Source organism: Ambystoma mexicanum, chromosome 2p (genome assembly GCF_040938575.1).
Source record: "Ambystoma mexicanum isolate Mex_15411 chromosome 2p, UKY_AmexF1_1, whole genome shotgun sequence".
Classification (NCBI taxonomy): Eukaryota; Metazoa; Chordata; class Amphibia; order Caudata; family Ambystomatidae; genus Ambystoma; species Ambystoma mexicanum.
Window position 1 is genome coordinate 1,433,911,414 of NC_090923.1, and position 21,876 is coordinate 1,433,933,289.

Sequence of the window (21,876 nt, forward strand, 5' to 3'; positions counted from 1 at the left end):
ATTTGTGGCCTGAGGAGACGCTTAAGCTAGTGGTGTGTGCTCAGCTAGCTGTGTTTAATTAGGATGATGAGGAGCATGTGGTGGGTGTTATGAGAACAGCTATACCGAATGTGTCATAGTATCTCTGTGTTCTAGTTGAGTGGTGGTGTATATGAGAGAGTAAGCGTGGTAGTTTGATATGGTGGTTATCAGTAAGGCACTTGAGATTGAGCACTCCATCTGTACCATCTATTCTATCTGTTTTATTTACTCTGTCCGTTTATTCCACTTTGTCTGTTCATCCATTTCGTCTGTTTCATCCATTTAATCTAATAGTCCTTCCATCATTCCATCCACTCAACCCATCATCCACATGATCTACTCCATCCATTCTGTAGACCCATTTCATCTTTCCCATCCGTTTAATGTGTTCTATCCATTCCATCCTTCCTATTCATTCGATCAGCTCTGTGTGTTCCACCCACTCCATCAGTTCCATCTGCTCAATCCGTTCCATCTGCTCCATCGGTTCCATCCACTCCATCTGTTCCATCCACTCCATCCGTTCCATCCACTCGATGTTTTCCATCCACTCCATCTGTTCCGTCCATTCCATCTGTTCCATCCACTCTATCCACTCCATCTGTTCCATCCACTCCATCTGTTTCTCCAACTTATGTCAAAGTTTCTCTTTAATTTGCGTGATAACTGTGTGAAGGTCTCTCTTCATTGCTTTTAGACCCAGGCAACCGATTAAAGAGAAACTTTGATGTAAGACACAACACTTTGTTAGGGCTGTCACAATAAGGACGTGGATCCACAGGCAAGACAAACCCAATTGTAAGTTACTACTATCTTTTTTATATAAAGTTTTCCTCTCCAGAACAAATGCCCGCAAACACAAATACCCCTGCACGGAAGAGTTTTACGTTCCCCAGGATTCCCCCCTCCTTGGTCATGCACAGTCTCCATGTCTGTTTCCACCTTGCATTCCCTCTGCACCTACAAAAGCTGCAGGATTTTATGCTAGCATGACATTTTCATGCTGGCATAAAAGCTATGGAATCCGCTTGGTTTTGCCACCTGCTAAAACCAGGGTCTTCCGTAGGAATCGATTGTAAATGCTAACTGCCTCGCGTAATTGACATGCAATATTGCCACCTTAAGCAATACGAAGTGCAGTAAAAACGTGTTATGCCAATTTGGCGTTGTATTAACAGATTTGTGCACTTTATAGTGCAAATGGCGAAAATAGCAAAAATGGGAGAGATTTGCACCAAAGTGCAACATTGGCCTAGTTATGTTATGTTACGTTACTTGGCATTTATATAGCACCTTATGTATTATTGGTATGATCTCAAAGCGCTGGTAAGTTGAACGCCCTCAGAAGTCAGTAGAGAGGGGAAGGGTCAAAAGGTGCGTGTGTGCACCGGCTATGTGTGCAGAGGACGTGGCAGTTGCGTGTTAGCTGCTTCTTAGCAGTAGGTGTAGCGGTTGGGAGGACAGGCATATGTGTTCATTCTTGGGGGATGACACCCAGACTGATTTGTAGCTATGTTAAGCCTGAGAAGACGCTTAAGCTAGCGGTGTGCTCAGCCGATGATTAGTCAGGATGATGGAGAGTATGCGGCAGGTGTTAGTATGAGAACATCTATACCGAATGTGTCATAGTATCGCTGTGTTCTAGATGAGTGTTGGTGTGTAGGAGAGAGTAAGCATGGTGGTGTGATATTGTGATATGGCGGTTATCAGTTATGCGTTTGAGGTTGGGCACTCCATCTGTACCATCCACTCCATCTGTTCCCTCCACTCCATTCGTTTCATCGCCTGAGAAGAAAGTCCTGGCAGGAGAGTATAACAAGAAAGGTCAAGTTGAACAGTGTGTAGAGTACATCTTACGAGGAAGTCCTGATAAGGATACATCAGGAATAGCCAAAGACTGTACCAAAATAATATAAAGAGGAGAAGAAATATGGCAGGAGAGTACATCAGGTACCAAGATTAAAACCAACAACCAAGTTGTTTTCCTGTACGAGAGAAACTCAGGGAAACCGATGTCTATAAAAGTGTAAAGCATAGTGAAGAGGAATCATAGGGGAAGGGTACAATCCCCTGGAACTGTGAACTTTATCCATTGGGAAATTTAATGTTGGAGTTCCGCCTTTCCTTTGGAACTTGAACATTTTTGCACTTTCAAAGCCAAAGACATTACCCTTTTCACCTTAGATTTAATTGTGTTAGAATGTGAGGGCCAGAATAGTACTTTGGGCACAGGACAGTTTGCTTTGGACATCTTGACATTAGACAGACCCTTAGTTTTATGTTAGGTAGGGAAATACCTCTTAGAGTAGGGACAGAGAGGCATTTTCCCTTTTGTGTTTCAATAAAAGTTTATTACCAAAATCATGAACCCCGCCTGTGTCTGTGTCTCATTCCTGGCTCCTCACACATCCTACTTCGGAACCTCTGGTGGTTCAGGCAGCCACATCTACCTTGAGAGCAGCTGCCTACCTTACGATCCCTCCGGATAGGAACAACAAGAGAGTTTACTCCATAGGAAAAAAAGGTGTTCTCTGCAAGTAGCATTAATGCCATGTGTGCCTCGGCTAAGTAGACGTTTACCTTGGGGGAGGTGGCTGCAATGGCTGCAGAGCGCATTCCCGAAGGTGAGGAAAGGGATGGTTTCCTTAACATCATCAAGGATGGCAAATATGCTATCTGCCAGTCTTTACAGTCTGACTTGGACTCAGCTGATAGTGATCGCAGCGAATACTGTTTCACAATGGTGTGTTTGCCTGTACAGATCAGGATTTGATCTAGACATCCAGGCAAGACCTCTTCATAGCCCTTTGTTGGCTCCCAACTATTTGTCTCCAAGGCAGCCAATGAGAGCTTAGAGAAGTTAGTCCTCCACGACAGCAGAAAAATCGTTGGGTGCAGCGATTCGTCAACTGCAGCAGGCACTCACAACCTTTCAGAATTGGAGGGGTCGGTCCTTGAGATACTTCTCTTTGGTTGCAAGGACAAAAGGACAGATTTCTCAAAGGGGGCATAGACAGTTTCCTCATGGTGAACGAGGACGTGGGGGTAAGCCTTCCCACGCAGTTGCAACCACTTTGCCATCCGCAACAACCACAACACCCAAACCTCTCAGAGACCTTGGTCCACAGAACAGTAGTGGGTGGCAGATTGACCGAGCATTTGAAAGAATGGTGAATCATTACTTCTGATGCTTTGGCACTGCAGACAGTAGCCCATGGTTACTGCCTCACATTGATTAAAAGGCCTCTGGATTATCCACCAAGCAGTCAATACCTCCGGGAACTGAATCCACACCTCTTACAGGAGATTCTCACCTTGTTGGAGAAAGGTGCAATAGAAACGGTACCTGTAGTGTAGATGAACAAGGGATGATACTCCTCCTATATTTTACTTCCCAAAAAGGACGCGGGACTGCGACCCATTTTGGGCTTGAAATGCTTGAACAAGTTCCTCCTGAAGGACAAGTTCAAGATAGTAACTCTATTGCAGATACTCCAGGCCCTTCAGCTCCAGGATTGGATGGTGTCACTCGATCTTCAGGATGCTTACTTTCGTGTGCCCATACCTCACAAGCACAGGAAGTACCTGAGGTTCACCATTGGCAATTCTCACTTTCAGTTTTGAGTACTGGCTTTTGGGCTCATCTCTGCCCTGAGGATCTTCACCAAGTTGATGACAGTGATGGCAGCAGATCTAAGGAGGGGAGGGAATCCCAACTAGTCCTCTCTGGACAATTGGTTGATCAGGTCTCGTTCTCCGTAATAAGCTCTGGAACATCTCAGCAGTACCTGCCACTCTCTTCACAACCTGAGCTTCTCCCTCAATTTCAAGAAGTCCCACATGACACCTTCTCAAAAGATTCAATTTACTGGAGCTGTCCTGAACCTGTCCTCGGCGACAGCTTGGCCCCTTTGAGGTACCGGCTCTACACATTTTACAGATGGTAGAAAAATGTCAGAGTGCTTAATGTCTTCCGGCCTTCGATTTCTTGAGGTTGCTCGGTCTCATGGCATACTGCATTTTCTTGGTGCCAGAAGCCCATCTGAGGATGAAATCCCTCCAGCTGGCCCTCAGATCCCAACGGTCACAGTTCTCAGGCAGAATGAGTGATCTTCTCCAGATTCCGAGCACGGTTATGTAGGATCTCCTGTGGTGGGCCGGCAAGGAGAATGTGATGAAGGGAGAACCTTTTTGGCAACCATGGCTGGCTATAACAGTAGTTACTGATGCCTCCCTCTCAGGTTGGAGAGCTCATGCAAACAATCTGACAAAACACACCAGCGGCCGTTGGTCTCAGAGTACAAACTACACATACACCTTTTAGAGCTGAGACAAATCAGACTGGCACTGATGGCCTTTCTGCCTTCTTCATAGAGGTAGAATGTCTTGATAATGAAGGACAACACATCGTCATGCACTACCTCACCAAGAGAGGAGGTGTACGGTCACTACCACTCTGCAGAGAGGCAATGCAGCTCTGGTTTTGGGCACTGCAGGAAGGAATTTGTCGGCCATTTACCTGGCCGCAGAAGTGAACACAGCAGCAGAAGCTCTGAACAGGCAGAGCTCCAAAAGAGTGGACCTGCTCTTACAAGAGGGAGGCCATCTTGTTCATCCAGCAATCAGATCCCTGAACCTTCATGGTTGGTTTCTGAGAAGTTGATCGCGTCCTCCCAGAAGGCGTGATGGAGGTGTTGTTTTCAGCTATCAGACCAGCAGCAAAAGCACTATACTGTTGCTGTTGGAACAAGTGTTGCAGCTGGTGTAGAGCTAAAGATAAGATTCTTTCACTTGCAGTGCTTTCTTTTTTGCCACACCTAGCCCATCAGGGTCTGCGGGTGGCTACTGCTGTCAAGTGATACCTAGTGGCATTATTCATTTTTAAAAGCATGCCTGAACAAGGCTCTTACTTTAAGATGAAAATTGTCATACAATTTGTGAAAGGACTGACAAATACTTTCCCACCGGACACTTTTCTGGTTCCATCCTGTGATTTGAACCTGCTACTAACTGTTTTAATGGGAGCTCCATTTGAACCTCTCCATTCTTGTCCTCTGAGGTTATTAACCTTGAAAACTAATGTCTTGGTAGCCATCACTTCTGCTCGCAGAGTGAGTGAGCTACAAGCTTTGTCATGCAAATACCATTTACTGTATTCTTCAAGGAGAAGTTAGTTTTGAGTGTGTATCCCTCCTTCCTTCCCAAGGTTGTGCCTGAATTCCATCTGACACAGAAACTAACTTTGCCAGCTTTTTATCCACCTCCACACCCTTCTAAGGATGAAGAGAGTTACAAAGGCTTGACGTTAAAAAGGGATCTTAGTTTCTACATTTCTAGGATGGTAAATGTCAGACCAGATTACCAACCATGCATTGATTATACTGGCCACAGGCTAGGCAAAGCCATGAGAAAGCAAACTTTTAATGCATTTGATCATCCTATGTATTTTGGAATGCTACTCCATTGATATCCCTGAGAAACTAAGAGCCCCTTCCACCAGAGGAGTGGAACGACTTTGGCTCTCCAAAGAGGTGTTCCAGTGCAGGACATTTGCAATGCCGCAACTTGGTCCTTACTCCACATTTTCTCAAAGCATTACTGCTTGGACACTCTGTCAGGCCAGGACGCTCCATTTGGAAGAGCGGTTCTGCACAATATCAATCAATTAGAAAATTATACAAAATCCACTTCCCCCACTTCCAACTACAAAACTGCTATGGGAGTCTATCTGAAATGAGGAATCTGTGGGAAGTCACAATCCATTAGAAGAACACATTTCTGACCACTGGTAATGTTCTTTCTGGTGGATGTTCCTCCTACAGTTTCCTCACTTCCCTCCAAGGCTACACCTGTGACTGTGGGTGAATTTTGTTATTTAATCCTCAAGTTGGCTGTGCAGAAAGAGGGGAAAATTATGAACGGAAACAACGGGTGCAGTGTGTGCTGTTTTTAAGGAAGGGAAATCGACTCGACGCCGCACCGCGCCCTCTACTGTCAAAAAATGTCCAAGACTGCAAAGCAGGATATGGATATATCTAAGATGAGGAATCCGTGAGAGAAACATCCATCAGAAAGAACATCACCAGGGGTAAGTCATTTGTCCTTCTCCCTTTCTCCAATGCTCACCTCACCCTGCTCTCCTATTTTCTTCCCCCGGACAGACTCACTCTTTAACATAAGGCACATTAGACTCAAACAATTATTATGGCTACTGATATGGCTGGGCCAGTGAACCTTCTCAACATTAGGAAAATCTGCCATCATCTCAAACACCACTCGGCCAAAATGCTCATCTCTACCCTTGTGCTCATCAAACTTGAATTTTGCTTGAGCCTTCCCCTCTGTTCTTTCTCTACTCTCAACAAAGTCCTCATCTTCTCTGCACGCACCATCTACACTCTATCTTCTACCTTGCCCAACTCTGCACATTGTCGAAAACCTTTTCACTGAAATAAAAATAATGAAAACATTTTCAATTGTTTTCTCTTTTTTAATTTGGGCCATCACCCAAATCCCCTTGTTTCCACAGCTTTTTTACCCTCACCCCCCCCCAGCTCCCTTACCCACCCCACGTATACTTTTACTAACAAACCTTGTCATTTTTTTTATTTCGTTATAAACACTGTATACCATTGTCACCATGCTGGATGTCTCTTTGCAAAATTGCTCCCTCCTTAAATTCCCAATTCTCCTCTACAAAACTGACAAGGTCTTGCACCCCCATACTTTACAGACTGCATCTCTCTGTTCTCGCCTTCCTACTACAATCCTCTTCCCTTCTTACCTTTTTTCTTCCCTGGTCCCCACGTGGGCCTCTTCCTGATTCCACTCCTTCTACCTACTTGTCCCCCTCCCATGACATTAAATCTGGCAGAACTGTGAAACGCTTTATCGTACTAAAACTCCACTTACTGCTTAGTGAAGTAGCCTCTCCCACCCCCTAAATCTTCCCGCAAAGTGGCTCCAGCTCTCCATTTCTACCTTAACACAACATTAATGCTCTACTAAAAATATGTGCATTACTCTAGGCAGTGGCGTTAGGCCTCTATTGTTTAGGTTATGTATGTTTGTTTTCTAGCCTCTGTCCCCGGTCCATGTCTCACTACCATACACCCTCATTAAGTGTCAAGTGTCCCGTCCCACTCACTCACGCTAATCGTTTTATGAAGGGACCCTACCCAAGATCTGGCTTTGCCATCGCTATTGCTTCCTATGTACACCTTTTCTGTTTGGCATGACAACAAATATTTAATAAAATACAAATTTGAATAAATACCTTTTTTGAAATATTTATTTACTGAGGGTTAATTAGTAATCTAACTTGTAGGAATATCTGGGGCAGTGCTGGATGGTGGTGAGGGTGCACTTGGGAATAATTCTACTTTTTCAGCGATACAGGGTGCAAAACTCATGGAGCGCATAATCCGGCCATTTTACCATAGATCTTACTTTATGCCATGTTACTTAAGCATTAATAAAACATGAAATGGCACAAATGGTATATCCAGCTCTCTCTCTAAATGTGGGTGTGCAGCTAAAGAGTGCTGTAAGAGTTGTCGGCCACAAAAGGTCGAAAACAGGGCCCAAGAAAGTAGTGGAAAACCTCTAATTTCTCTCGAGTAGCAGGAAACAGGGGATATGTATCAAATTGGAAAATCCACGGGTATGAAAATCACTTTAAGAGTTCATCATTGAATTATCAAAAGGAGAAAGTTAAAATTCCCATCAACCCATAGCAGGAGGCAAACTGGGAAAGGAGTGTGAGATGAAAGTGTGGCAGAATTTTGTTTGTTTGTTTTATTTATTTGTATAGCGCTCCGGACTCGTAGGTAGAAGGGCGCTTAAGGAATCGGTTACAGGCATGAGATATACATTTACATAGTACAACAATTTACATAAATTACATGGTACAACAATTTACATATAATACAGGCATTGTTGTGGACTTAGGGAGTTGAAGATATTAGAAAGTGAAGGTAAATGCTACTATTTGTTCAGTAACCAGCCAATAACATGTTTCCTAAAGATCGGAAAGGACTCAATAGTTTTAATGGTGAGTGGTAGGGTGTTCCAAAGTTGGGAGGCAAGCACTTTGAAGCTAGCGCCTCCTGCTCTTTTTAAGGCAAATCTAGGCACTGACAGGCATAAGGAGTTGGATGATCTGGTGGCAGATTTTAAAGTACATTTATTAGTGAGATAAGGTGGGGCTAGGTGGTTTAAGGCCTTGTAAGTGAGGCAAATGGTTTTGAGGTAAATTTTTTGCTGTATGGAGAGCCATTTGCACGCTTTCCTGGTTGTGCAAATGTGCTCTCAACTGGGGATGTTGAGTGCTGCGCGTAGAGCGTTATTTTGGAGAACCTAGAGTTTGTTGATTATGGAATGGTTGGCTCCTAGGTACAGGCTATTGCAGTAGTCCAGTTTGGACTGAATGAGGGCTCTGGCAAGAGTGAGGCAGCTGTTGGAGGATAGGAAGGGTCTGCTAGCCCTAATTAGCTTACCCATATAGGCAGTGGCTCAGGCAGTCGTGTTGATTTCTTTGGAGTGGTTGGTGTTGGCATCAAGGTGGAAGCCTAGGGTTTTCACACTTTTAACAATGGGATGGTATTACCATCTGTGATAATGTTATTGTAGCAAGGACTGAGTTTTGACAGGTTATTGGGAGAGCCGACCAGAAGAAGCTCCGTCTTCTCATTATTCATGCATAGGCCGTGGGTGGCCATCCATGCCTGAATGATGGAGAAGATTTTGTTAATCCGGGTGATGTCTGCATTGTAGTTGCCTGAGATGGTGATGAGAATCTGGGTGTCATCTGCATAGTTAGTGTAGGTGACACCCAGACAGTCCAGTTTGTCAAATAGCGGCTTTGTAAATGTATTATACAAAATGGGGGAGACACAGGAGCCTTGTGGGACTCCGCATGTGATGGGGATAGGGTCCGCTGCTGCTGTTGTGGAGAAAACTCACATGGTTCTATTCGCCAGGAAGGATTGTATCCATGAGGAGGCAGAGGAGGAGAAGTGGGCTGCGATAGATAGGTGGCTGCAGAGGATTTTGTGATCGACTAAATCGGAAGCAGCTGAGAGGTCTAAGAGAAGTAGGATCGCGGAATTGCCTTTGTCTTTGATTTTATCAATCTGGCTTTTTAGGTCAACCAGAGCAGTTTCTGTTCGTGTTGAGGTCTGAAGCCAGATTGACGTATACCTAGCAGTTGGTTAGATTCTAGGTACTCCTGAATCTGGATGTAGGTGACTCTGTCCAGGATTTTTAACAGGAAAGGGACAGTGGTGATGGGTCTATAATTGGTTGGTATGGCTGGGTCTAGTGATTGTTTTTTTTAAGCGAGGGAGAACCCAGGAATATTTTAAGTTGCTGGGGACAGAGTTGTTAGCAAATGAAAGGTTAATTAGCTTGGTGATAAAAGAGGAGCGTTCTCTGGCTGCGTCTTTTATTATCTGGGCAGGACAGCTGTCCCCTTTCCAGTAAGATGGTTTTAAGGAGGTGATGATTTTTTGGACTTCTATGATAGTTACTTTCTTAAAGGTGAAGCCTATGTTGGCTTTGATAGGTGTTGGTGAGCTTAGGCTTGTGTTAGTGGTCTTGTTGCTGAAGAGTTGTTGACATGTGTCTTCAATTTTGGTTTGGAGTCCTGTGATTTTTTTGTTGAGGGCGTTCTGGATTCTGGTGAACCAAGGTTTATCTTTTGAGCAGGTGTCTGGAGGTGGATTGGGGTTTTCTAGCTCCTTTAGTATTTTAAATAGTTCTTTGGTGGAGGAGCCTGCCTGATCTATCCTAACGTTATAGGCATCTTTTTTAGTGCGAATTATCTCACTTTTGTATAGCACGTAGATGTTCTTAAGATTGGAGTTGTTTTCAGATGATGGGTTAGTTTTCCATAGGAGTTCTGATTTGGCTTTTTGTTTCCTAAGTAGTTTAAGTTCGGGGGTGTACCACAAATTCAAGTGGCTTATTGGCTTGCTTTTTTACGTAGTTTCAAAGGGGCAGTGGTATCAATGGCAGTGGCCATGGAGTTGTTGAAGGTGTCAACTAGTAGGTTTAGATCAGCATTGTCCGGTAGGACGTTAAGGGTGGATAGGACCAAGGGTAGTAGGGCTTCGGCGGTGATGTTGCGCTTCTTTCTGGTTGGGCAGGCTGGTGCCATGGGGCACTTTTTAGGAACGGCATGGTTGATGTGAATTTCGAGAGGGATAAGGTAATGATCCATCCATGTGAGAGGTTGGGGTCCTTACAAGTGGTGTTGCAGTTAAGAGTTGCTACCCAGTCGATTATTCTACCTTTCTGGTGAGTCGGTGAAATGCTGAGTTGAGCGAATCCGTGCTCAGTTAGGGCGTTTGCTAAGGATGTGGCTGGGGCATCCTTGGGGTCGTTGTAACCAAGATTAAAGTCTGTGAGGATAATAGTTTGTGCTAGTGGCTTGGAATTTTCAGTGATGAGTGCAGTGATGTCTTCTTCGAAGACTCCAGGAGGGCCTGGGGGTCTATATATAAGGTGAAGTGTGATCGTGCTTGAGGGAGAGGTTTGTAACTTGACTGTGAGTAGCTCACAGGATTTAAGTGATAGGGTGGAGACTAGTCTACAGCGTAGTAGTGATTTAGAGATGATCGCTACTCCTCCTCCCTTATCATTAGGTCTGTCAGCTCTGAGGATGGAGTAATTGACAGGAATAACTAACAATAAATGTGGTCCTGATGCCTTGTGTAGCCATGTTTCCATTAGGGCAACTAAGTCGAGATCATTGGTTAGAATGGTGTCAGCAATTTCTGTTGGGTGTGCGGCCAGGAATCTGACATTGAGTAAGGCTCCTTTTAGGGGGAGTGCTTCGGGCTTATTGGGGGTCTTTAAATTCTTCTTAGTTTTGGTGTTGGGTTTGGCAGGGTGGTTGCTAGTTGTATGGGGGAGCCTAGTGCCTAGTCTGTTGTTGCGGGCTGTGATGTCCGGGTTGGTTGAGCATAAGGGTTCTGGAGATTTCAGTGTGGTTGAGCATAAGAGTTTTGGAGATTTCAGTGTGGGGGGAACAGTGTGGCATGGAGCACTGAGTGTACTATGATTAGGAGTTTTGTTAGAGATAGTATTGGCTAGGGATCTGTTGTCTACGGAGGAGGTATGGTGAGAGTAGTATTTAGGTGGGAAGGGCGGCTGGGAAGGTAGGAAGGGTGTGGGGCAAGGGATCGGGTAGTGCCTAGGACATCCAAGATTGGCTAGGCCATCGTTGAAGGTTATGAAGTTTTTGCCGCTACAGGGTACATTGTCCAGCATGATGCAGAAGGGGAACATGGTGAGAGTAAGCCAGGTGATCATCATCATCATCTACTGAACACAACCAGAGGGACCTCAGGACTATGACTACTCAACACATGTAAGATAAATATGAAAACATACAGTAGGGCTGAGCCTATGAGGCTTTATTTCGGTTGTAGTATGCATAAAAGATGCATAAAATCACGTTCATGAAATAAAAATAGGCAAGTAAGAACTAATATATCTGCATCTAATTCTGATCACAGTTTGTAGATGACAACCGAGAGCATTTACTACCACAGTTTCAGAATTTAGTCAAATCAAACGAAGAGCAACATGGAGTAAAACCTGTCTGTTTTCAAATAGGTAAAAAGGTTTTTTGATCTGTTAATGGGTACCTGGTGTGAAACAACATTAAGTGCATAGCCGATTCCAGAGACTGCGGACAGAACTGACAAGTGACGGAGTTGTCAGCAAAATAGTTCAATTTCCAGAGCACCTAGCCCATAGGTTATACATTCAACGTAAAACAAAATCACCATTTCCGGACAAAGCAGAATTAATTCCATGATAAGTAATGTTTAATACAGGAACTGGACGAAATAGCAAAACTGGCCATATTAAGCAGCTGATTGTGTGCCCTGTGCTTATGAGTCTCTTAAAGTTACATACTTTAGGGAGTGAAGACAGGGGATGACCAGCTTTAGAACTGTCTCATATGTATAGATGTGCAACCTGAAAAGGGGGGCCCCTGAATAAAAGCATAAAAGGAAAATACTTATTGGAGTAACCTATGTGCCCCGGCACATAGTTTCCTCACTGTGATTCTAAATTCGCCCTGGATGTTGCACAAACGATCTGCCATTGTAAAATTGTCAAAGGAATATTTAGAGTAGTATTGTGAGAAATATGGTAAACCTGTACAACAAACGTTTGTTCACTTGTTATATTAGTGGGCATTTGTATAGCACCTTTTACAATTGGTATGATTCCAAAGTGCTGCGGGTTGAACGCCCTCCGGGACCGTAGTCCAGATCAGTGGAGAGAGTAATGTAGTAAAACGTGCTTGGGTGCACTCAGTATGTGTGCAGCCAGTGTGGATTAACTGGTGTGCAGCTCTGTTCTAGTGCTAGGCATGGTGCAGTGGTTGCGTGAGATCAGTACAATAAGTGCAGCAAAGTCAAATGGACTTGCGTAGCTGCATGCTGGCAGCACTGGAGTTTATGAATGGAATTATGTCTGCAGCTTGGCCGATTTCCAGGGCTATAGCGGCATTCTAAAGACTGTTGAGGTGATCATGGAGGTGTATAAGTATGTGTGCAGCTAGGCCGCATTGATCGAGGGGTGTAGCTACATTCGATTGTTTGTTGGTGCAGAGGAAAGAGTCAGCATAATGGTGTGTTTGAGTGTGTAGGCTTTCCAGGGGGACCCTGTTCGCAAATGAGCGTCTAGTGCCTGTCAAGGGGATGGTGTTTCCCTTTAGGTTCGGGCTGTCAGGCTAAGGTTCTCCCTGTGTCTCATTGGGGTAATTGCTTCTTGGCGAAGTACCATGGGCGGTGACAAGCAGATCTGTCCCAAGTCATGTTGTTACAGTATAGGTGCTAGAGATACCTTTGGTTGGTAGTTCTGCTAAATAGATTCCCCCGATAGGAAGTTCTGCTCAATAGATTCCCAGATAGGTGGGATTAGCAAAGAATGAGTGCTAGACGGTCCTCGTATGTAGTTCTGCTCAAGGATTTCCAGATGAGTAGTATTATCAAGCATGGGCATTTCCTGGACTGATAGCGCACTGCATATTTGCAGGGCAGTGATCAAGCTCATAAGTGCTATTAGTGCTTGGGTTGGTAGTCCTGCTAGATAGATTCTCCGATAGGTAGTTCTGATAAATACATTCCTAAATGAGTGGGATTACATCTGAAAAATATATCGCTTGTTTTGGGGTAAACTTTTGTACATTAGAGGCTTAACCCTGATCTAAAAGTCAGGATGCTCATTGATCTCTGGAACAGTTCACTTTGTTGATGGGGACTTCATAGCACAAATCCTATATAAACATGCATTGCTTGATTGGTGGGCAGCAGAGTGGCAGCAGAAAACCAGAAGGGGGCCTGCCACGCACAGGCAGTTGTAACTGGACAGAAGGTGGGAGAGGGGGGCATAGAGAAATACAGTAAACTCTGAAGGTAATAAGGGAAACGGGACAGCTACAGAAATGTCATGGTTGGAAATCTGTGATCCCACAGAATGCAGTGGGTATTTCTGGAAAATGTTGTAAATTATGCTTAAATCCAGAAAGAGACCATAGCTGATGCCATGTGACCCATGGTCACACAGATGGGTACTACTCAGTGCTAGGGAATTTGCCCTGGTAATGTAATCAGTCATGCATCATAACCTTACCCCTCAATGTCTTCTTCCTCTTCTAGCTATGTATACGTCAGGGCTGGAAACCCAAGAACGGGCGTTTTGATATCTTACCTCTGCTGCTGCAGGCCAACGGTGAGGATCCAGAACTGTTTGAGGTTCCACCTAAACTCATCTATGAAGTGTCTCTTCAACATCCATCGTAAGTGGCAATCAAGCAACTGCAATAAGTGCCCAAATACCAGATAAAATGCATATTCTTTCATCCAAACACAAGACATAAAGGGCTCCGGTTGAGTGCCTGACTCTGCCCCTGCCTTGCAGGCCTTTTGGGGGAGCCACCACGTTCTGAAATATTCCTATTTCCTTAAAGGCCAATTAGCCTCTATACCTGTAGGTGCACAAAGATAACCTGGTAACACTCTTATGTTCTGGTCTTTTTTAAGGTAATTTTGGATGGGTCAGATTAATAGGGCTCTCTTGCTCGATGCACGCACAGAGCCGAATGATAAGTGGAAAAAAGAAGCAAAAGACTCCGCTATTCAGAATGAAACATGCATGTAAATGGATGTCCAATAAATCTGTTTTCTATCCATATTATTTGGTTTATGCATGTATTTTAGTCACAAGCCTCTGTAGCTCTTCCAATTTCCCTTATTCGTACCGCAAGTTTGTCCTACATGCAGCAGTGGCCGCATGCCTTCTTTTCCTTCCATGGGCAGAGTTCCATATGTAGCTGTGCTCACCTTATACTAAGGCATAGGGATCATGCTGTATGTACCCAAAGTGGTTTGTTGTCCTCATATGTTCAAATGTAATATGTTCTCTTTGTGCTGGTCTACTTCAGGTATGAATGGTTTGCTGACCTAGGCCTGAAGTGGTATGCCCTGCCCGTTGTGGCCAACCTTCTGCTGGAGATCGGCGGGCTTGAATTTCCTGCTGCCCCTTTCAATGGCTGGTACATGGGCACTGAAATTGGAATGCGGAATTTATGTGACAGTCACAGATATAATATTTCAGAGGTGAGAACCACATCATTTAAATGATTTATAGTGATTAAATATCAGTTAGGGTAATGGATAAATAAATAGCGTCCTTTTGAGATTTAACAGGAAAAAAATCTAAAAAACCATGTGGCAAATGAACATGCTTCCTTGTCAGTCACTGTGGTTAAACGCCTTTCTCTGAGAAACAGCAGTGCTTGATTTCACCTTACGTGTAGCAGCTGAGACAAAGTGCTCAGTGTGTCACAAGAACAAAACCAATACATTCAACTTTTATTGTCAAAATATATACACAAAACAATTGGGGTTTCTAGTCTAGGGGTGGTGTCTGCACCCTATCTCTCAACCTTAAAAGGGTCTCCCACCTCCCTTGCCAGGCTCCCTATTCCACAACAGCTTGCTACAAGATTGGTTTACTACAGCCAGGGTGCCCCTACTGTCTAATCCCTCCCTGCCCTGGGAAGACTTAAATGCTGTAGCCTTATCTATCTGACTCATGTAGGGACCTCCAATGGGAACTAGCAGGATAGTCTGGTTGGTTTGGTGCCAATTTCCGTCTCTCAACACCTTTTCCTCACTCATCTGTACCACACCCAGTCTCTCATCTTACCACCACTCTCCCCTCCTTTTCCTTTTCCAGTCTTCACCCTGCAAATGATCTCTGCTGCACTCCAATCTCTGGTTTTACCTCTATCTCACCTGTCTCCTGGGTCTGCCTGCCAAGTTCCCTCTGATCCTATCAGCTTCCCTCCAAATGGCTCTCCTCCCAACAGTACCCTGGCCCTTGCCTTCCTGCCTCTCACTTTCCTCTCCTCTCTCTCACCTAATCTCAACCAGCACCATACTCTCCATCCAAAATCTGCTCTATCACTCACACCCAATTGGCACCCCATTCTCTCCTCTCCCTTTAACCACTCCAAGTCCTCCTTCAGCTGCAACACACTTCTCTCCGGTCTGTTGATCCTCCTACACCTTCCCTTCACCATCACCTATACATCTCTCACTCTCAACTGACTCTGCTACCTTGTATAGTCCTCACCGTTCTGCCTAGGAGCTTAACTTTGCTTCCATTGGCCACTCAAGTCAGTTGATTCCCTGGGCAAGTCGCTGTCTGAGCTATCCCCCTGAGGGTTGGCACCTCCCCTGAACTCTTGAAAAAGACCTCTATCCTTGCCCCATTTCCATCCTCCATCTTTGCCATGAGATCCATGTGGTCACTGTGTTCGTTTGCACTCTGGTTTTCTCCTGTCCTGCATTACTCTCTGTTCCAACAAGGTTTGGAGAGTGTTACTGGGTCTGCCATGTTCCCATTTAGTTCCCAACCAGTTCTGGTTTTTCTGCTACTCCACCCCCACCCCTCAACCTCCGTAGTCCATCTTGGGTTGGTGGGCGGCAATTTGGTGTTCGATTCAACTTAGGAAGGGGGAAGCTCAATCCAATTTCTAGATAGTATATGAGTCGGTTCTTCATGCTCCAGGCGGGGTCTTGTCCGTTGGGGCCAGGCGCACTGTGGTACTTGTTGTGCCATTTTTCTTTTGTTTTGTACTGCATCTCAGGACTCATGATCCATTCCAGGCTTCTGATGAGTCAGGTGGATGCTGGTTTTCATATTTTCTGCAAGAAAAGAGCAAGAGATGTTTTCTATTTTTGCAGAACAGAGGCTGATAAAGACTGGGTTGGAGGCAGAGGCACCAATTTACATGTTAGGATCCATGCATGCTGGAGAGCCAGAGACAGGGGTCCCTCTCAACTCTCCCACACTGCCTCTAGGGTAGGTCTGATGATTCTGGCATTTCCCAGGTAGGCTGCTTACCCCAGTTTGAGCGGCATCCGCTGGCCCCCCCCTTGACACAGGGTCTTATCCATGACCCTGTCACAGTCAGTTGCAAAAGCATGGCACACTGAGAATTTAATAGGATAACCTTCATGTCCACAAGACACTACACTAACATAATTGATGCATGCATGGCTGGCGAAGGGGGATCTCTGCTGAGTTTACACTACTTCAAGCCATAAAAGGTGTCCACAGCTTCAGGGTGCAAACCGTGAGTCATAGAAGTGATCATCACATTTTCTTAAAAACCTTAGTGGTCTGAAAACTAATTTGACATCATTTTAACAAACGTGTCAAAATTGAGTTTGCATAATGAATTCTCCCTTAGAAATATATTCCCACATCGCTTGTGTTTTAAGCAGCTGAGACGATAAATGTTTATTTTTGGAATTTGAATAGGAAAAACTGTTTAGTGAAGCTACTCCCTAATCATCTTTGAAATACATATTTGTGTGATGTGATGAGATGGGTAGGCTGAACTCAATTACATTTGTCTGTTTGATGAAGCATGTACTAAGAAGCTGTTGATTTATCTAGGCTTTCCTAAGGGATTTTAAAAGGAGCAACCTATAAAAGTTGAATTTTTTCTCCAAAGGCAGTTTCTGACATAGACAACTGCTAGCACCATGACTGGATAGTTTCACAAAAAAATCATTGTGTAAATAATTGAAAACAGAACTATGTTAAGTGAAAACGTGAACCACTTGTGCTTGGTTTCTTAAACAAAAAACAGCGATATTTGCATTTAAAAACTACACATTTTATGCATAGGAATACCATTTTCCAAAGTATTTTCCTAGCAATTCGTTTGTGCTTTAATCAAGGACTTTGCATTCCATTTTGGTAAAGTTTGGATGATTGCTTTGTATCTTCTTGTTGTTAGTTCCTTCATCAGTCCCAGAGTTAACTTTCAGGTGTGCTAGTGAAGTTTTTAAATCTGACTTAAAACCCAAGTTTGAAGGATTTGAGGGCGTGTAAAATAAAAAAGGGTACTACTGGCGATAAAGTGATCCTTATAGCAGGGTTCAGTAAAATGTGCTTAAATTGAGCTTTTTTAGAAAATGCTTATATATCCTATGTCAAATGGATTTGATTTTCAAAACATGTTGAAAATATTTTTCAAAATTCTCATGTAAAGTAAATTTTATAATTTGCTGGGCAAAACCGACCAATGTTAATGGGGTTGTTACTAACTGAATGCATTTATGCCTTCATACCACTATAATTCTATTCAGCTTATGGTGTGCACCATTGACAAGAGATATTTCTGGAACTTGGTGCATCTGTAATAACTTAGATCGGTTAATAGTAAGCAAAATTATGCTTAAGACATTTATTCAAATTACAAGAGGCAAATCTGCACTGCAGTTTGGACAGGAATAATCGGCTTTAAAACCTGAAAACTTGCCTGTCAATATTTAATTGCATATCTGAGATTATGGCATTCTCTTTTCTATGCTGTTTGCACATAACACGCGCAAAGGCTTTGTAATAGGAATACAAAGACATGTATCACTTACAAAACAGCCAAACAATTACAGAAGTCATATACTGGTCAGTCAACCAAATTGCCAAGTTGAGCACATGCCACACATTTGGCATCCACTAACGCAGGTATTTTCAGTTTCCTCTATCACAGGCGGCTAATACCGCCCAGGTCTTCCCATCTTAACTGCTAACCACCTCCACAAAACAGACTTGAAACCAGCTTAACCCCACAACATTTCTTGAAACAAGCAGGACACATAGGACATCTGACTTAACCACTAAGAGACCTATTCAGGGTTTACTCTTCTATCACCATTTAATGGAAAGAGGTAACTGCAGCACAAGGAAAGTTTGGGGGAGGGGGCAGGATGGGTATTTGCAAAGGATGTCCAGAACAGACTCACGCTGGCACCATTACTTCTAAACTACAGTTGAACCCCAAAGAAAAACTTGCAAGGTAGGGAGGGCAGCGCAGTGTAGAGAACTCAGTTGGGAATTTAGAAGGCCTGACACCTCAGAGTGCACTAGAACAATGTGTTTTTATATCGGGGTTACCTGCATAGCCCTGTGAGCACTCTATGAGGAGCTTCAAAGTTTGTGTCCTACAGTTGGCTCGCTAAGTGTGTACAGGGCGACTCAGTTGGCCAGGCTCCACCACACTTTACATAATATGTGTAGGTACGAGGCAAGTCCCCTGGTCTTCATTTCAATACAGAGAGTCTGGGAAAGGGTACTGACACATGGCTCTTGATGCAGCTACTTCCCCTTTAAGAAAACAAACTCTTTATTAAAACCAGCAGGCCATGTCAAGCCAGACCTGCAGTGTTTGTCCCATGTTGACTACATATCTATAAATGGGTAACTGGACATTCATGCCCAAATAATATGCTCTTACTCAAAGATGTTACTCATTTAGAATTCACTTTCCTCTCTCAAATACATGTCCAATACCTGTGTACAATATATTATAATCTAACATGTTACCTAACAAATGCTACTGCAATTCAGCTTGTCCAAGTATAGTGTTCCTCTCTTGGCTACAGATCTAAGAATATTCTTGGTCAATAAAATAACCATGTAAATTCATTACAATGAAATGAATCACATACAAATCAGCCTACATAGGTTTCACAACATAAGACATGTATATTTGAATACTTATGGTGAGCTTCTTCAGGGCTGACAGTTTATATAAAGAAATAATTAAGATTGAGATATCCAACAACGAAAGCAATTTAAAAAAAAATCTGACAACAAAAACAAAGAAGAAAAATAGAAAATGTTACTGTCAATATACCTTTTGGGTTATCAAAGAATACAATTTTATGAAGCATAATCTTCATAAAATCAACCACAGCTTCAATTTTCATTAATGTTCATGGTGCGAAATTAACACTGTATAAGTAGTAGCAAAAAACCGCTCCTGGCTATCCAGCACTAACCAGTGACCAGGAGCTACCACTGAGGAACGAGAAGCTAGTTGATGGTGTTCTGCAAATCATATGTCTACATAAGCTGTAAATGTATCATTTTATCCATACTTTATGGCCCCTTATGCTTTAAGTGTTATATAGATGTGTCCTAATGTTTATTTTTAGGTGGTCCCCAATACACTGAGTAATAATTACATAGGTGTCTTTGTATGGAACCAGATGGCCTGGGCATCCAAAAGTAGCGCCGGGTAGCTGTTGATGTCAAGCTAAGCGGGCTCTTCTAAGCCACAAGTAGGAGCTAAGTAGCTCCCAGCTCCCCTCGATTTCTAACCTTGGTGTATTGAAAATCTGATTATTATTTGAATATTAGAAACATACCTGTACTCTTAAATGATACTTGTGTAATTGATTAGTTGACTCCTCAGTTTCCTTAATTTTATAATCCTGTAACCTACAATTAATAAAATATGACAAAGATTTGTCCTTAATAATTTTTTTATTGTGTTGCTATTCTGACTACACATTTTACTTACTTGTGTATATTATATACTTGTGTATATTTGAGCCCCCTATGGGGGCTCAAATGGGAATGGGGAATGGTTCTCAGAATGGGGACTTACCGGGTCCTCCAAGGTTGGAATGACCCGGTAAGTACCCATTCCGAGAACCCGGACCCAGTATGCGGTAGGGGGTTAGCCATGGTGTTAATAGCACCATGGCTACCGCCTACCTCGTAATGAGCCCCATTCTCTTACATCACAAATTGTTGGCATATACAATATCCAATACAGGGAGAGCTATGTATTACCAATACCATTTATACAAAGGAATTAAGTTCATGATCACTATTAAGTCCTTCAGTGCTTTTTAAGATAAAAATCCATTTAGCTTCTTTTTTAATGCAACATCCTTGCTCTCTCTCTCTCTCTCTCTCTCTCTCTCTCTCTCTCTCTCTCTCTCTCTCTCTCTCTCTCTCTCTCCTTTGATATTTTTTTTTACACTTTGTAAACTGCAAAACTGGATGTCATCAATATTACCATTTGGATGTTTTTCTAGCCAGTGTCATGCTAACGGGTGTCTTTCATCTTTGATCTTAATAGCTCTGATGTGTTAGTACATTCATGTTCTCAGTTGTCTTGTTGTACTGCATATATGCATTTTATGATATATGCATGTAATAACATAAATTACATATTTGCTTTTACAGTAAATAAAATTACACATTTTCCATTTTATGTTGTATAAAGCTCGGGGATAGCATATTTAGTAAGGTTTTCGCCTCCTTAAAAATTATTCGTAATTTAAGATCTATGAACATTTCCAACTCTTTATCCAATGACAGTGTGTTCCAATATTTGGAAATTATTTTGTAAACCAAATCGCTTTGCATGCTGTATTTTGTTTTAGCACCCAGCAAGGGGGTATGGCATCCATCCAGCCAACCAGGAAGCTCAGAACGGAGGCTTTACCTAATGGTAAATCCCCGATCCGAGCCTCGTCAGAAGCGAGAGGCTGCCATCTTCCCCGCTGGAAATTCGGTAAGTACTCCCACATCCCTGTGCTCCGTTTCCCTCACCTCTAACCCCAATTTCCACATCTGCCAACCACCCATGCCCCACTTACCTTGCGCTCCTTTGTCCCTCGCGGCACATCTCTGCAGCAGAAAGGACAGCCATGGAAAGGGAGAAGGGACTACGTGTAGTTCCCTTCTCCCTAATCCATGGTGGCCATCTTGTTTCGTATTATTTTAAGTTAAGAAATGGCAACTGCGCCATTTCTCAACTGAAAAGAAACCATTAGCATCCTGATAAACATCCCGGAATAGGGGTTTCCTGGGACAGGTAATCCCCAGGCTAACATTAAGGCCCTTGTTTTGCTCAGTCTTCTAACTGGCCCATGCATTACCTAGGGTGGGACCAAGCCTGATTTTCATGTGGTCTTTACCCTTTTGTAATGGCTTGGCAGGCAAAGAACGATGGTCTGGAGAGTTGGCCAGAGCAATGCCAGAGGTTAGGATTAATTTCAAACCTTCAGCCATCACCTCTTGTTTTGTGTAAATCACCCAGAGTGGGACAGGTATGCCCAGACGTGAGTCACATGCCAACTGGGCCTAGAGACCTGATGAGGCCCTACAAGGCCAAAACATGTTTGGTAATGCTTGTGGTCTCGTGCAGAAGGGATGTGACCAAGCAGGTCGGGCTGGATTGCTCTTTTTTGGGGTGGGACAAAGCCTGATTTGCATATTCTAATTTTATTTTTTAGGCCCTCCGAATTCCCCTCGTGCAACCTTGTCCCTCTGCTTCCCCTCGCTTCCCCTCGCGTCCTCCTCCCGCCTCCTGGCACTCCCCCCCCCCACCGCTGATAGGTCATACCAATGCTCTTTACTGACCTTCCCAGGGCAGCCAGCTGCCTGTGCAGCCCCTGGGCTAAGTGCCCCAAGGCAAAGGCCGGCGCCCACAGAGGCGGCTCCAGGTTG

At 43.7% G+C, this 21,876-nt stretch overlaps 1 protein-coding gene across 3 annotated transcripts in view; it reads left to right on the forward strand.

Annotated features, from left to right (window-relative positions):
* NOS3 (nitric oxide synthase 3) overlaps positions 1-21,876 on the forward strand; it is a 937,759-nt gene that overhangs the window by 409,554 nt on the left and 506,329 nt on the right. For all 3 annotated transcript variants that reach the window (XM_069645958.1, XM_069645960.1, XM_069645959.1), the window contains exons 7-8: positions 13,704-13,843; positions 14,489-14,663. In XM_069645958.1, the coding sequence (XP_069502059.1) occupies positions 13,704-13,843; positions 14,489-14,663 (315 nt within the window). The remainder of the gene's footprint in view (positions 1-13,703; positions 13,844-14,488; positions 14,664-21,876) is intronic.